The sequence below is a fragment of the Taudactylus pleione genome, unplaced genomic scaffold, assembly GCF_031769625.1.
Source record: "Taudactylus pleione unplaced genomic scaffold, aTauple2 ptg000095l, whole genome shotgun sequence".
In the NCBI taxonomy this organism is placed as follows: Eukaryota; Metazoa; Chordata; class Amphibia; order Anura; family Myobatrachidae; genus Taudactylus; species Taudactylus pleione.
Window position 1 is genome coordinate 2,061,891 of NW_028284497.1, and position 14,832 is coordinate 2,076,722.

Here is a 14,832-nt window from a genome sequence, read left to right on the forward strand (position 1 = left end):
AATGTTTCACAGGGTTTTCCAGATAATAGGGGGATATAAGTTCAATACATGCTATGGGTGTACATAGACTATGAATTAATTACATTAGTTGCATTTAACCATGAATTTCAAAATCCTCCTATTTATCCTCTTGTTTTGTATATGAGAAATGTATAGATATACATACACAAATTGTAGAACAGCAGGGCTCGAATCCTCAGTAAACCAACTGTTTATTTCTATAAATTTCCAATAGAGGCAGCATTGCTAAGAGAGGAAAAAGTGTTGGATGCATATCATCCATTTCTCCAGACGGCACATGTCCCTGGCGGGTGGGCACCATTAAGATTATGGGTCAGGGCAGTGCCTCAGCAGCCATGCCACCCCCAGGGCATTAATAGTTATGTATGTTAATAGATAAACCAAGTATTAAGCAATAGCACATCACACCAAATAGGAATAAAGTATGGGGCAGATACACTTGTACACTTCTCCACCCTATAAGGTAACACACAATTACATGGTTTAGAAAAATAATTAACCCTATAAGGTTAGGGTTGATTTTAATAAAAATAGGAATGCAATAAATACCAAGATCCTGACAACCTAACTAGTAATCCCAAAAGATCAACAACTAAAACTCACTTGTTTCAATGTATGCAACATACAAAAAAGATATACAGTATAACAACCTCACTATCCCCCAAACAATGTCACTGACAATCTACGATTGCAACACTTACCAATCACCACCCTTAATAACGGTTCCCAAGCAATGAAAAGCGTGAAGAAGTGGTGCCAGTGGAGAAGTTACCCATAGCAACCAATCAGCATTGAAGTAGCATTTATCAAGTACAGTCTATAAAATAATAGTTAGGAGCTGAATGGTTGCTATGGGCAACTTTTCCACTGGTCCGCTTCTCCACTATTTCCACTGCTTGATATAAAGGCCCAATAGTCTCTAAATTCCTGATAAATTGTAACACTAAAACCCAATATCACCTATGCCCCGAATCCCCAATTATCTTACCTATTCCCTGAAACAACTCTAAACTTTTATTAACAGGACAGAAATTCCACCCACCCTACTCTACTAAATTTCACATTCTCTCACCCACTTACATGCTAATAAATAATGCTAAGTACTGTAGCAGGGGTTAAAGTGGGCCAGTTCTATTTGGTGATGGAACCAGTTCCGCCACCTCCAGCCAACCTAACCCAGCCTGTCAGCCCTGCGCCGCAGACTTGGCTGATCAAAAAAAGTTGAAGCCTAGACCTGCATTTCCCGCTGTGTCTTCCCCCCACTTCCCCAGCCCAGAGTAAGATGAGTGTAATTCTGTGTAAGTTTTTCTTTTTTCTTTTGAAATTGTAATCTAATGCAATGTAATCTGTAACCTTTTTTAAGGTTACGCTATAACTAGTATTGATTACAAGAAGCATGGGGACGACAACTAAATGAGGGCTACTTTTTGTCCTAGATACTGCATAAGTTGTGATAGAGTGTTTGGGAACCTGTGGCCCCTTTGTATTTTACATGATTGGTGGCAGTAAAGTGACGTGCATGGTATATGTGCAAAGTGATAAACTAATTATTGTGAGTTTTATGTTAGGCTCTGTTCCCACTACATCAGGACTTGGATATCTGCGCAATCACAGTCCTGATGTTAATGTAGCACCAGTCAGGGTGACATAGCTATTGGCTCTGACCTAGTCTGAGTCAAATCAGGGATACCTATTGGGGTCCCAACACTAATGAATGAAGTTCTATTAGCTGGAGATCAATCTGTGAACAGCCAATCAGAAAAACCTAGATATTGCTGCCGAAAGTCATCATCATCATTGCATACATTAGCAACAGCCTTAGGGCCTAATGGGTCTATTTGCTAAGCAGTGTTAGGAGACAGATTGAAAAGTGATAAGGTACCAGCCAATCAGCTGTGAACTGCCATGTCACAGGCTGTGTTTGGGAGCTGATTGGCTGGCACCTTATCACTTTTCACTCTGTCTCTTAACACTGCTTAGTAAATAGACCCCATAGTCTCCTAACAGTATCATTGTCCACAACTAAATGAAGTTGCATTAATGTGAACAAGTGCTTACTGTACCTGGCCCATATATGTCTGCCCTTTCCCTCCTCCATACCATCTCTCCAGACGATTTGTCAAGAAAAAAAAATACACATAAGCCAACACCCATGTGTCTGTTACCTTATCCTTCCAGGTGTATGGCTCCCCTGTATGATAATGACAAGTGGTCATCATGCATGACAGAGATGGAGTCTCAGATATGTGATCGTCTAGCCAATTCTGCATGGGACAGGAGCAAGGCATGGGAGAAGCTACAAGAGACCTCGTCTAATGAAATATACTCACTGACTTATTTTTGGGCTTATGTGGTTGTCCATAAAATCACTAATGAAGTAAGTAATGGGAGCACCACTCAGGCACAATGATCGTTCATATTAATACACAATGACACATTTACACTATTAATATGTAACTAGTGCGTTTTGTAAGTTTACTCTAGTGAGTACATTTACTAAGAATTGTGTTTGGTTGGGATTGCAATCTCGGGTGAGTTTAGGCATTTTTTTCAACTTGTAAATTTACTAAAACAAACTCGGGGAGTTTGGGAGAGTTTTCTATATTTCCACTGAAAAATTTGTGTGAGATTGCAAACACGATTAAACTCACCATAGGCCAAACTCGAAAGTACTTTCACTGAAAAGTATACAACTCAGGAATTTACCAAAAATCATGATTACTATCACGCGTGTAATTGTGGCAAACTCGGACCTGATTAGTAGTTTTAAATAGACCACCTCCTGAGGTACGTGTTTTGAGGAAAAATATACAGATCAGTGTGAGTTGTGTATTTTTCTGCATCTACAGATAGTTTGAAGTGTTAATTTTGTTTTTAAATTACGTAGGGTACCCCCCAGAAAAAAGCATAGCCAGCGACGGGCTGCTCTGCCAGTCCTGGTTCCTAAAAATATGGGGAAAAAAAATTAATAGGGTTCCCCCATACTTTAGGAACCAGCACTGGGCTGCTGAGCCTGTCCTGGTTTTAAAAATAGGGGGGAAAAATGTGTAGGGGTCCCCCTATTTTTAAAACCAACACTGGGCTCAAATCCGGCAGGGGTGTACTGCCACAGCCAGGGGACCCTTTCATCAGGTCACCCTGGCCAAAGCATTATAGCACCAAGCAGGTCAGCCCAACCCGGGGATCTCAGGGGAGGTGGGGAGCCCCCCAATAATGGAGTCCCCCCTCTCCCGAGCATCCCAGGCTTACGCTGAAGCCGGGGGCTCTTCCCTGCACCCCTGGGCTGTGGGTGCAGGGGTTAAGTAAGTATTTTATTACTGGAGTGGACTTATATGTACCATGGGTTGCAGAAAGAATTCAGCATACACAGCACCAACCAGAAGGTCATAGTTCTGTTTACAGCACATCCCCTTTAATTAGGGCTTTTGGTTTCCCCAGGCCAGTACTGTTTTTACTTTAGCCATTTATAACTCAGGAAGCATATTTATTTAAATTCACTCTTTTGGTGCACCGAAAGCAACTGAATTAAACAAGACTATTTGGTGTCAGTAACTACAATTTACAGTAGGTCCTCGTACACTGTTGCTGCAGTTGCGCCAAAAAGCCCCTCTTGGCGTACAAGGTTCCCTGCAATGCGATGTAACTAGGACACACCAGAAGACTGTGCTGATTAATGTGATATGTGACGCTCGTATATCTGTGTGCGACTGAGTCTGAATCTGTATATAAAATGCTACAATAAATCTCGGCATCAGACCCATAATATGCAAAATATCTTATCTTTAGTATTAAAGCAGCTGTCCACTTTAATATTACTTTTGACTACCTTCACCATCGTTATTACTAGCAAAGACCCACATCCAACTTACAGTTGTCAGTGAAGGAAATGGAGTCAAACATAATTTAAAACTTGACATCCTTATGAAAACTGCTATTTTTCAGGAATATATGTGTGTAAAATACTCAGCATTCAAAGCAACTACTGTACAGTCTACCTAGTACATGCTGCTAAACTCTCATTTTACCTTCTCCAGATTAGTGAAAAAACTCTATCAGATCACCGTGCAGCCTGTGAAAGTGGGGAAAATCCTTATCCAGTCTACTCTGCCGTGGAAAAGGGGCATTTAAATACAAATGATCCAGGTGAGGTTAAAAAAATTGGTGGCTGAATTTGGCAATAGAGAGAAGCGATAAAGTGTAAAATCATTCTTGTTACAGTGAACAACATTGAGACCTAATGTAAAGTTGTACATACACTTTTTGTGTAAAATATGTTTAACTGCGCAATGGCACAAAATAGTCTTATACCTATCCCAGTATGCAGATTAGGTTGTATCTTGTGCTTACGACTCCTACTTATAGAGGTGGAGCGGATGAGAGAAGGGGCTTGCAAATATAAGCCAAGACCAGAGAGGGAGTGTTCTTATAATTGTGATTTAGCCAGACCACAAAACAGATGTATATGCACCTGTCAGGGAAAAAAAAACCTGATGGTAATGTGATCCCCCTGGGCTTGTCATGGCCAGCCACAGGCAGTTGAAGTGTTAATACCAGTGATAGAATATTCATGGAAAATTGCTACTAGTTGTTTGAGGCATGTGCAAGTATTGTGATTGCTAGAATTATCCATAGCTGGCTCGTGGGGTGAGTGGGAGAAAGACGGGATTAGTGACAGGATGAAATATAAGTATAGTCACACCTGAGAGAATCTCCACTGTGCAACCCCATGTGTACTTTAATCTATAGACTCATAGTGTGTGCCACAGTATAGTCACACCTAAGGGACTTATTCAAGTAAACACTCCACTCGGCAAGAGCAAGTATAAAACAAAGAAATTTGTTATAAGTATATGCTGCATTTGGATCATACCAGGGAGACTTTATAGCATGTGTTACAGTGATAAATTTCCAAGAAGGTAATGTGTTCATTATTCTTTACCTAAAGATCCAGGTCGAACAATTCCCGAAAGTGCTCCAACAAAAAAAAGGACAATTTTTGTTAGGGCTATTGTTAATCTAATGTTATTTAATGTATAACTACTGTATTAGTAAATTTGACTTATTAGACTGTGAGTGTGTGAAGTGAATTTGAAAGGTAGTGTGACAGATACTGGGGTTTAGGTAATATGGATTTATATTGTACTCATGGGTTACGTAAGGTAATTGGGGACTCAGGGAAAAGGGTATTGAGTTTTAAGGCCTGTGCAACTAGACAATATGTCGTGTGAACTGGCCAGCTCGGACGACATGTCGGCAACATCATCTAGTGTGTACACTCAATGTTGCTGACTATGCGCACTTTAATCCAACATTTGGGGCAGATGCCCATCATCAAGGATCCCTGATGACAGGCATCTGGCCGATATGTTGGATTAAACTTTAAACTTCTTTTGCATATAACAAGCCATCTGAGTGCCGCCAATACTGCAATCGTCTAAGGGATCATCTCTCAAGGAGGGCACAGACGCAAATATTCATTTGATTAAGAGTGCCGGAGACTTGTTGATTGTGTATATTATATATATACATATTTACATACAAAGTATGTCTGCACTCGCTGTTCCAATATCATTCAGTGAGGGTGCACCTTTAGAGACGAAAACCAAAAGTCCATTACATACAAGCCAGAAAGAAAGGGCACTCACCTGTCTTCATCCTAAAGGCCAACAAAGATTTTCATTTACTTACAAAACATCAAATAGTCGACATTTCGTTCCCATAGGACCTTTGGAAGCGCATAAAACCCCTTTAGTAGCTGTACCTGGAAGTGACGTGAGTGAGGGGGGAATTGGAGATTTCTGTCCACACTTTCTACAAAAATAAGAAACTTGGCCCTTGCGGACTCGCTTCGCTCGCCACACTGCGGGCATGGTGGCGAGCGAACATATGTTCCCCCTCTATACCCACTTGGATGGTAGGGAATGACGTTGGACACTGGCAGATGACATCATCGTACATCTATGGAAGGGGATCTATCTCTACCCTAGGACCTTTGTCAAGACAACATAACATTGCCAATAGTATCAAAGCCATCAAACTCCATACCTCCCCCTCCTCCAGAGTCAGTCTATAGTGGTATCTATATAATTATATATATATATATATATATATATATATATATAAAAAGCGCTGCTACCAAAGAGAGTGGATGGGACCTGGAGCATTTCCTCAATAGGAGGTACAAATCACTTTCACCCCTCCGTACCAGGCAGCGGGCTGCTGTGAAAGCTACTGCAATAATAATCGTCTCCAGAGGAGAATTTGGATTGATCATTCCGGTAATTAAAAGAAAAACATTTTCCCTCCAGCACATTGCAAAAAAAATACACAGCAAAAAGACTTGAATACTACATGATAATAGAAATGCAGAGATATTTGTTGCATATATTTGCAAATACATGGTTAAGCGCCAGACCACGTGAAGGTTTCTCTCTACTGGCGTCCCTATGTTCATGTTGTCTTGAGAAAGGGGACTCGATCCCCGAAACGTCGATATGAAGTCACATTAAAGCTATCCCCGCTGTGGGTGCTTGTTTCAACGCATATTGAAGTCTCTGAGTACCACCTTCATTCATTATACATCTGCATATGCATTAGGGGAAATTACATCCCTTTGGAAGGCACCTGAGCTATTTCTTGGCTGAGAGGACTGGTGAGTGCCTGGTCAGTTTTGGATATATATATATATATATATACACCACTCTTTGGTGTGCATTGTGATGCCCAAGGCCAAAGGCCAAGAGAGTTTAACCACTCAAAGGTGTGCGTATATCCGAGTGCGACTGCACACCCACAACAGGCTGTTTAATTTGATTTATTTGTAATGAATAAATACTGTCACTGTGGTTAATTTTTGAAAGAAAACGTGTTGTACAGCAAATTGTTCTGTCAGAATGTGCGGAATGTTCTTATTACAGGAGCCTGGTTTGAATTCACACCACACCTGGCTGGATTTCCTGCATACAAATTATTTGTGGAAACTGAGCTCCTCGGCAGCCAGTTCAAAGGAGGGGAGTTATTGAAGAATCACCCTGAGAAGGACCTCTGCTACCTACAAGGTAAGCTGACATACTGTATAAAGGGCTGTTTAATAACTAAGTTCAAATATGCTAATGCATAATGATCTATACCAACAAAGCACACAGATTTGATCTACCTAGCACGTTATACAATAAAAACAAATGTATGACTTTTTACTGTGGGATAACTGTATATTTGCATTTCATTAGCAAATAACCTCCATAGACTACCAGTTGCCATTGGTACTATTTTGTGTTGTGTTTTTGGGTCATAGCTAAATGTCTCAACTCAATATTTTTAGTAGTTACTTACATTCAACTCCAGGCCTGCCATCTTAACTGTTTTTCATTACACTTGGCACTAGTAGATAGAGTTAAATGCATCACACTGCCACTTAAAAAGTGTACTAAATGTAACGTGCATAGCACTGCGCACAGAGAATAAAAAAGTACATTAGAGTGAGTTACAGTATTGTCTACTGCATAATATCCTTATGGTGACCGTCTAGCACAGGTAAGCTGGACATTATTATACGCACGGTCCACACCAGGTGGTGACAGTTCTATTGTTGATGGCAGTTAAAGGGAGTAACAGCAAGCCGGGCAGATGCTGGGGCAGCCACAAAGAGCCAGGAATCAGCTGAAGTGCCAATTCTGATCAGAGCGGAAGGGAGAGATGGGGGAAACCCAGGTAATTTGTAAACTCATAGGCGATGTGTGGCGGCCCTTTGGTGAGAGACCGGACTGCCGGGCTGGATCATTTTGAGAGTATGAAAGAGAGAGAATAGGTGGGGGAGAAGAGAGAGAGAGAGAGAAAGAGAGAGAGAGAACAGTTGGCAACAGAGAGAGAGATAGGGGCAAAAAATAGCGACTGGTGCGGAAGAGAGTGAGAGAGCGGGGAGGAAGAGAGAGACAGAAATGAGAAGGACGTGACAGAGAGAATGGGGGAAGAGGGAAAGAACAGGATGGAAGAGAGAAATAACAGGATGGAAGAGAGCGAATGGGGAAGACAGAGAGAAAAAACAGAGGTGGGGAAGAGATACAGACCAGGGGAAAGAGTGATAGAGGGAGAACTGTAACTAGCGACCCAGTGAGTGATGGCTCTAAAATACTAGTTTTAAAATAACCACCTACAGTAATCTACCATATAATTTCAGCCACAATTTCAGACCACTAATATGGATCACCGAAGGAACAATGCTGATATCTTGGTGATCCATAACGTAAAGAATGAAAAGCTAACCAACTAGAACTCAGACTTACAATTGGGTGCTTGCGCAGAACTTGTCAGCTTGTGTTTCCCCATTTCAGTACCTGAATGGAGTTGCATTCAATGTAAATTGAACAGAACAGAATGCAGCTCACCAGGTAATCATGTATTATAATCCCAGTGAGAGCAGACCAGCAACCCCTTACTTTTTATAGTATTGATTATGAGGTAAGATCATGAGATACTTGTATATCTGTATATACAGTATGTTACATTATTATAGCTGAGAATGAGCCAGCCAGTTATCCATATATCAAGTGTAATTGAATTTGTCTTCTGTCTTTAGGATTATGGGGCAGTGCACTTTCAAGTGATGATTTTATTCAGGAAGTAATCAAAAGTAAGTGTATGCATAATGGCACTGCTACATATATGTAAAGAGTTTTATAAGACACTAATCAGGTTCTAAATAACTTGAGCTATAGTCATCATTACCAACCTCTTGCCAATCAGATTCTACAGTACTTACTTGTATCCTGCTGAAAGCTAGTTGCCTAGTATAGCTTTTATTGAGTGCATGCTATAGCTTATAGCATTAGGCTGTAAATTGATACTTTAGTTTTATTTTACCAACTGAAGTATGTATATTTGTCTTAAAGAGCTGTAGTTTTAAATGATTTAATCACTTCATTCATGTAGTAAAACATCTATGGGGCTGATTAATTTATGTGAGATGCATACGAAAGGCATGAGAAGGGTGGCACATCGTGTCTGTGAAAGTATATTATCTTACCTCGCACTTCAGTAGAGGTGCACCAGGGGCATATCAATAGAGAAGGGGGCCCGTGTGTTTCTCCATCCCGGCCTCCTCCTCTCTCTCTGGGCGCAGCGCCACAGCAGTAGACTCTGGGCACTAGTCTGTGCCCAAGGTATACTGAGCAGATCACCGTGAAAATCTCGCGACAGCCATATTCCTGGTGATTTTCCTACTGCGCTTTTGCAAAATGCAAAAGGTGGCCATTTTCCAGGCGATTTTCACAGCCCTGATACACGCCAACATGGGACTCCTGAGAGGTAAGTATAAAAAATATGGGTGCAGGGTGAGCGGTGTGGGCCCCCCTGGACCCAGGCACCCGTGTACTCTGCACACCCTGCACCCATTATAGATACGAGGTACATAGTAAAATTATGGTGATCTCCTGTAATCATATGTGACACTTCCTTGCTGCATTTGCGATCTCCCAGCACTGCGCCAGACGTAGCAGGCTGGGACCACCATCTCTGCTCCATTGGTCAGGCTGAGTTAGCTGAAGCTTCCCGAAGCCTGGCTGGTGCTTGATCATGCAAGAAGCCAGGGATCTGCGTCCGCTAACGCAGACCCTGGCCTCATCCCTCCTTAAAATACGAAGACGACACGCCTCTGTTTCCAGGAACGGTGACCAGGCACGCCCCCACTCCGCCCCCCAAACTTCTCAGCATGCCAATCATGCTGCGGCTTGGAGGTCCTGCGAGATCACAGGACCCGTTCTGCACATGCGCATTACCAGGGCATGTACCAAAAATATCACAAAGGACAGCTCTCCCGATAAGAGCTGTCCTTTGCAATGGCTCTAGACAAAGGGACTTCTGGGTTTTATACCCAGAAGTCCCTCTGGTGCCCTTCTGCGCATGCGCAGAAGGACGCTGGCCATGGGGGGTGATGGGAGGGATCCTATTGGATTGGAAAGATAAAATTTTAAATGTCTTTTGTAAGGAGAAATAATAGTGATTGTCCCAAGTTTACATCTCAGACTGTCAACATGCCTTTAAATTTCATTGTCTTGCTGCATATGCTGGCCATACACGCTACAATTATCGGGACGATCCGCCCGATATTGGCGTATCGCCGCGATAATTGTAGCGTGTGGGGGAGCTACTGAGGGTTAAATATTGCTCGGTCGGGCATGCTGGATTGTCCAGCATGCCCGTCCGATGCGATATTTCCCGGTAAACTGTCGGCCGCATCGGGCAGTGTATGCCCAGCGCAGCCGACAGACAGATATTTCCTGTGTTCCTTCCTAAGGAAGGAACAGGGAAATGTCTCCTCCCCCGGGGGCGGAGCGCAGATGTCTGCCGAATACACTGTGAGGGAAATCTCACAGTGTATGCCGGCGACTTCTGCGGCTGGCAGCCGGCCAGATAAAATGTCTGTCGGTCTGACAGACATTTTATCTGGTAGTGTATGCCCAGCAATAGATGTAGTATCACACCTTCCAACATTGGCCTCAGTCCAAATTGGCAAAACATGTGCAAAACAGTGGTGTACAAACAAAAAACAGGCATGGTCACGCAACATGGGCGTGCAACATCCCAGTAGGAATGACTATTGTTTCCAAAGCACTGGCCATCTATATTGCATTTCTGAGCACATCAGTTGCAGATAAGCACACCATAGGAGTCAGGAACATGCTTCACAGCTTCCTTGCAGTTGGGATGAAAGTGTTGACAGTCTGGATAGTGGAACAGTAGCACAGTGCCCTCAATTCCGATAAATTCTGCTAAATTGAGAGAGCTGGAAAATATGTTGATGTAATGATGTTTGGTTCATCTTATGTTATACGCCTCAAAATTGGCCTATCAGCATGTAATTAGCAGGCCTGCATCTAGCTTGCATACATACTTGAACTCATGCCTTGTTTACAATTTGGGTCTTGTTTTACAGATATGATTCAAAATATATTCCCTAACAGTCTTGTAAGCAGTAGTGAAGGTGAGACATGCAATTCCTTTTTGAGTAAGAATAAACTGTCAAAACTCAGATAACTTTCTTCTAGAACTCTTTCTAATGCACTGTACAGTATATACTGTACAACAACTTGTATCTAGTATTTTCTTAATGATGACATACCAAAAGTTCCAGGTTTTGCAGGTCAGTTCAGTTTTCCACTGGCCAAAAATGTCCTAGTATAACCAGTGGCGTAACTAGGGTATTTGGAGCCCAGGGCAAATGTAAAAATGGAGGCCACCCCCCCCGCGCTATGTGCGTGCGCCGAAGGCACGCGTGTCCAAAAAATGGGTGTGGCCACTTAAAAATGGGGCGTGTCAACATGACACACCCCTTTATCATCACTCTGAACATTCCTTTCCATATGCACCTTAACCCCAGTAGTGTCCCTTATACAGTACCCCCAGTAGGCAATGTCCCCAGTTGTGGTCCCTCTTATGCAGCCCCCTATCAGTTTCCCTTATACAGTACCCTCAGTATGCAATGCCCCCAGTAGTGGTCCCCCTTGTGAGGTTCTGGTTTTGTTGTGGACCCGGGGTGGTATAAGGAGCAGACACTGGAGCTGATTTAAAAATAAATGTGGAATTTTTAATAAGTGGTTTGACAGACATGAAAGTGGCAAAACATAAAGTCTGGGTTTAGCACTAAGTGCACTTGGGAACTGTAGTGATGCAAATGGGAAAAAGTCCAGGTAGTGACAAAAGAAGGTAATCAAGTATTCCGGGGTTTGTGAGGCTGAAAAGAACTGCAGGTTGGAGTGAATTGCTGATTGAGGTGAGTGGCAGGCTGAAGTGAATTAGCAGACTTGAAGTGATTGCTGGCAGAAACAATAATGTCCAGAGGAAATGCAAGTGGAGGCAGGGTGCAAGGTAAATGACTGACACAGGTACTCAGGCAGTGGGAGAAGCAATAGGAGGAGGCAACCAGCAGGGTTTAGGAGCAGGTTCAGGTATAGCAGACTTGGCAGAATCCAACAGGCAGGCAGGCAGACTAGCTCAGGAACTCTCTCTCTCAGCTCACGTTGCACTGGCAATGAGAGGAAGCTCGGCACTTCCTTAAATACCCAGTGCCACACTGTGAGAGGCCAGAGAGAGCATGTGACCCACCAGGATAGGGCAACTAAGTCACATGACCGGAGGCAAGATGACGGCGCCCATGCCAGAACGGAACGGAAGCACTGCCAGGCCTAATCAGCACAGAGTGACAATATGCCCAAACAGGACTACGCACCCCCGCCAGGCACCAGCACCACCGCCAGACGCCCCCCTGCCACAGCATCCTCACAGGTATCACCCGCCGACCACCATGCCAAGAAACGCTGTTCGTGACACCCCTTATGCAGCCCCTCATTAGTTCCCCTTATTCGGTACCCCAGTAGTGGTCCCCCCCTGTAATGGTGCCCCCAGTACTGGTCCCCCCCTGTAATGGTGTCCCCAGTAGTGGTCCCCCCCTGTAATGGTACCCCCCCTGATGTGCAGACACACAACACAAGTAAATAAAATAAAAAAAATACACTTACCTGAATCCATGCTCTGGCTCCAGCCACTGCTCCCGGCGCCGCACGTCAATCCTCCCGGGCTGGCGCGCTCTGCATTATGGGAGAGACGTCATGACATCATGACGTCTCTCCCATTACCTACTGCAGGAGCCGGAAGGGAGCCGGCTCTTGCAGTGGGAGCTCAGCAGTCAATGAGAGTCTGTCTGACTCTCATTGGCTGCTGGTTAACACACACATCGCTGCCTCACTGGCTGCGATGTGTGTGTTACTGCACAGCCTGAGACCGCCCGCCACCCACCCTTGTCCTGGCACTATTGGGTAAGCGCTCAGGGGGAGGGAAGGTCTCGGCTGTGCAGCAAAGGACCGGCGCTGGGCACAGGGAAGCCTAGCGCCGGTCCTTTGTAAATGTGTAGCGCTGACCGCACACACTGCGGTCGGCGCTACACATCCTAACTAGGGCGGGTCGGTACCGTGGCCGGCGGCGCCGCCCCCCCTCCCCCGTGCCGCTGGTCCTACGGCACCCAGGGCACACGCCCTGCTCGACCCCCCTTAGTTACGCCACTGAGTATAACACAAGGTGCAATTTGATGCAAATTTTATTTTGTGGAACAGTCCATTTAGCAAACCCATGGCAGCAACAAAATGCTGATTGTGCCTCTAACCTTCCATTCCATAAGTAAGTCAAAGTGTTCTTAATTACATTCAAACCAAAGACTTGTGGTTGTACATGACAACATTTTCTTGTCATTGCTTTGTTTGCAAGATATTCAAATGACCACATAAACATAATCAGACCTATAGATACAGTACCTACATACACTTGGTCAGAACTAAGTATTCTTTTGACCCAAACTGGAGCTTACCATAGTAGCTGGTTTGGAGGCTACATGAAGAAAACTAGGACGCTTGATTAAGTTCCTTCGCATGGAGAAAGGACTGACATGACAAGAGTGCAACCTAAGATATAAACTAGACAAATACTAGAATAAGGTACCCGGACTGGCACCGGTATATCGACTGGTAACTAGGCTGGGACCAATATGGTGGTGTAGGAACTGGTAACCGGGCTGGGACTCATATGGAAAAGGTAACTTTGGTGGGACAGGAAAGGCAACTGGTCACCTAACTGAAAGTGGTATAGCAACTGGGACCCATATGGCAACTGGTAACTGGACTGGAACCGGTATAGCAATAGGTAACCAGGCTGGGACCGGTATAAAAACTAATAACCAGACTGGACCAATATAGCAATAGGTAAATGGGCTATGACCGGTATAGCAAAGCGCTACCGGGCTGGATCAGTATAGCAATAGGTCACAGGGCTTAGACTGGTATAGCAACTGATAACAGGCTGGAACTGGTATAGCAATAGGTAACTGCGCTGGGACAGGTGTAGCAACTGATAACCGGGCTGGAACCAGTATAGCAATAGCAGGAATAAAGGACACCCTGCAAGCATTGCTGGACCAGGAAGGCATCTGGAATATGATGCTGTGCTGGCAACTGGCCAGCTCTTCAGGAAAAGCTTAAATAGGGACTGCCAGTTGCTGGAGTCAGCTGAAACAAAGGAACACTCTGATTGGTGGAGTCGTGGTCAGCTGACCTTTTCCAACATGGCGGCACCCACGCACTGGAGTCGGTGAGAGTTCAAGCATGCTGACTGTCAGAGCTGGTCACTGCAGGAGGCAACAGAGTTTAGAGGACACCACAAGACCTTAGGATGAACCGGGAGAGGCAGCACAAAGGTGAGAATCGGGGTTTAAAACCCTAGCCAGTGGCGGAACTCCCGGAGACAATGGAGTCATTTGCCGCCGGGCGCCAGCCCTGAAGGGGCACCTGGCTTCATTGTCATCCAGGCTGGACACTGCTGAGCAGCTACATGGAGAAGGAGCGCCGCCCTGCACCCTCCATTTGCCGAGGGCCCGCTGAGTGTGTTACCAGCGGGCGCCCGGCTCCTTCTCTCCCCCTCCCCCGGCGCCAGCGGCAGCCGGAGCTCACTCCTGAGCTCTGAGTCCCGCAGTGCACCATGAGAATGACATCATGACATTACTTCCATAGTTCCGAGGAGCAGGTGCCAGGGACGGAAGGCAGCAGCACTGGAACGGGGATTAAGGTCCAAGGAGCTCAGGAGTGTTACTTTTTTTTTTGTGTGTGTTCGTGTGTATGCGTGCGGCGGGGGTGAGGGCAGGTGCTCACTACAGGGGCTTACTACAGGGGGCATTACTGGGGGGGTGCTCACTACATGGGCTTACTACAGGGGACATTACTGGGGGGTGCTCACTACAGGGGGCTTACTACTGGGGGCATTATGGGGGCTTAC

At 44.7% G+C, this 14,832-nt stretch overlaps 1 protein-coding gene across 1 annotated transcript in view; it reads left to right on the forward strand.

The window, feature by feature from the left end:
* The window catches only part of PLA2G4C (phospholipase A2 group IVC), a 69,046-nt gene that overhangs the window by 40,330 nt on the left and 13,884 nt on the right, over window positions 1-14,832 (forward strand). Inside the window, exons 6-10 of the mRNA XM_088469893.1 lie at window positions 2,200-2,398; window positions 4,056-4,164; window positions 6,939-7,079; window positions 8,597-8,650; window positions 10,952-10,999. Of these exons, the coding sequence (XP_088326019.1) occupies window positions 2,200-2,398; window positions 4,056-4,164; window positions 6,939-7,079; window positions 8,597-8,650; window positions 10,952-10,999 (551 nt within the window). The remainder of the gene's footprint in view (window positions 1-2,199; window positions 2,399-4,055; window positions 4,165-6,938; window positions 7,080-8,596; window positions 8,651-10,951; window positions 11,000-14,832) is intronic.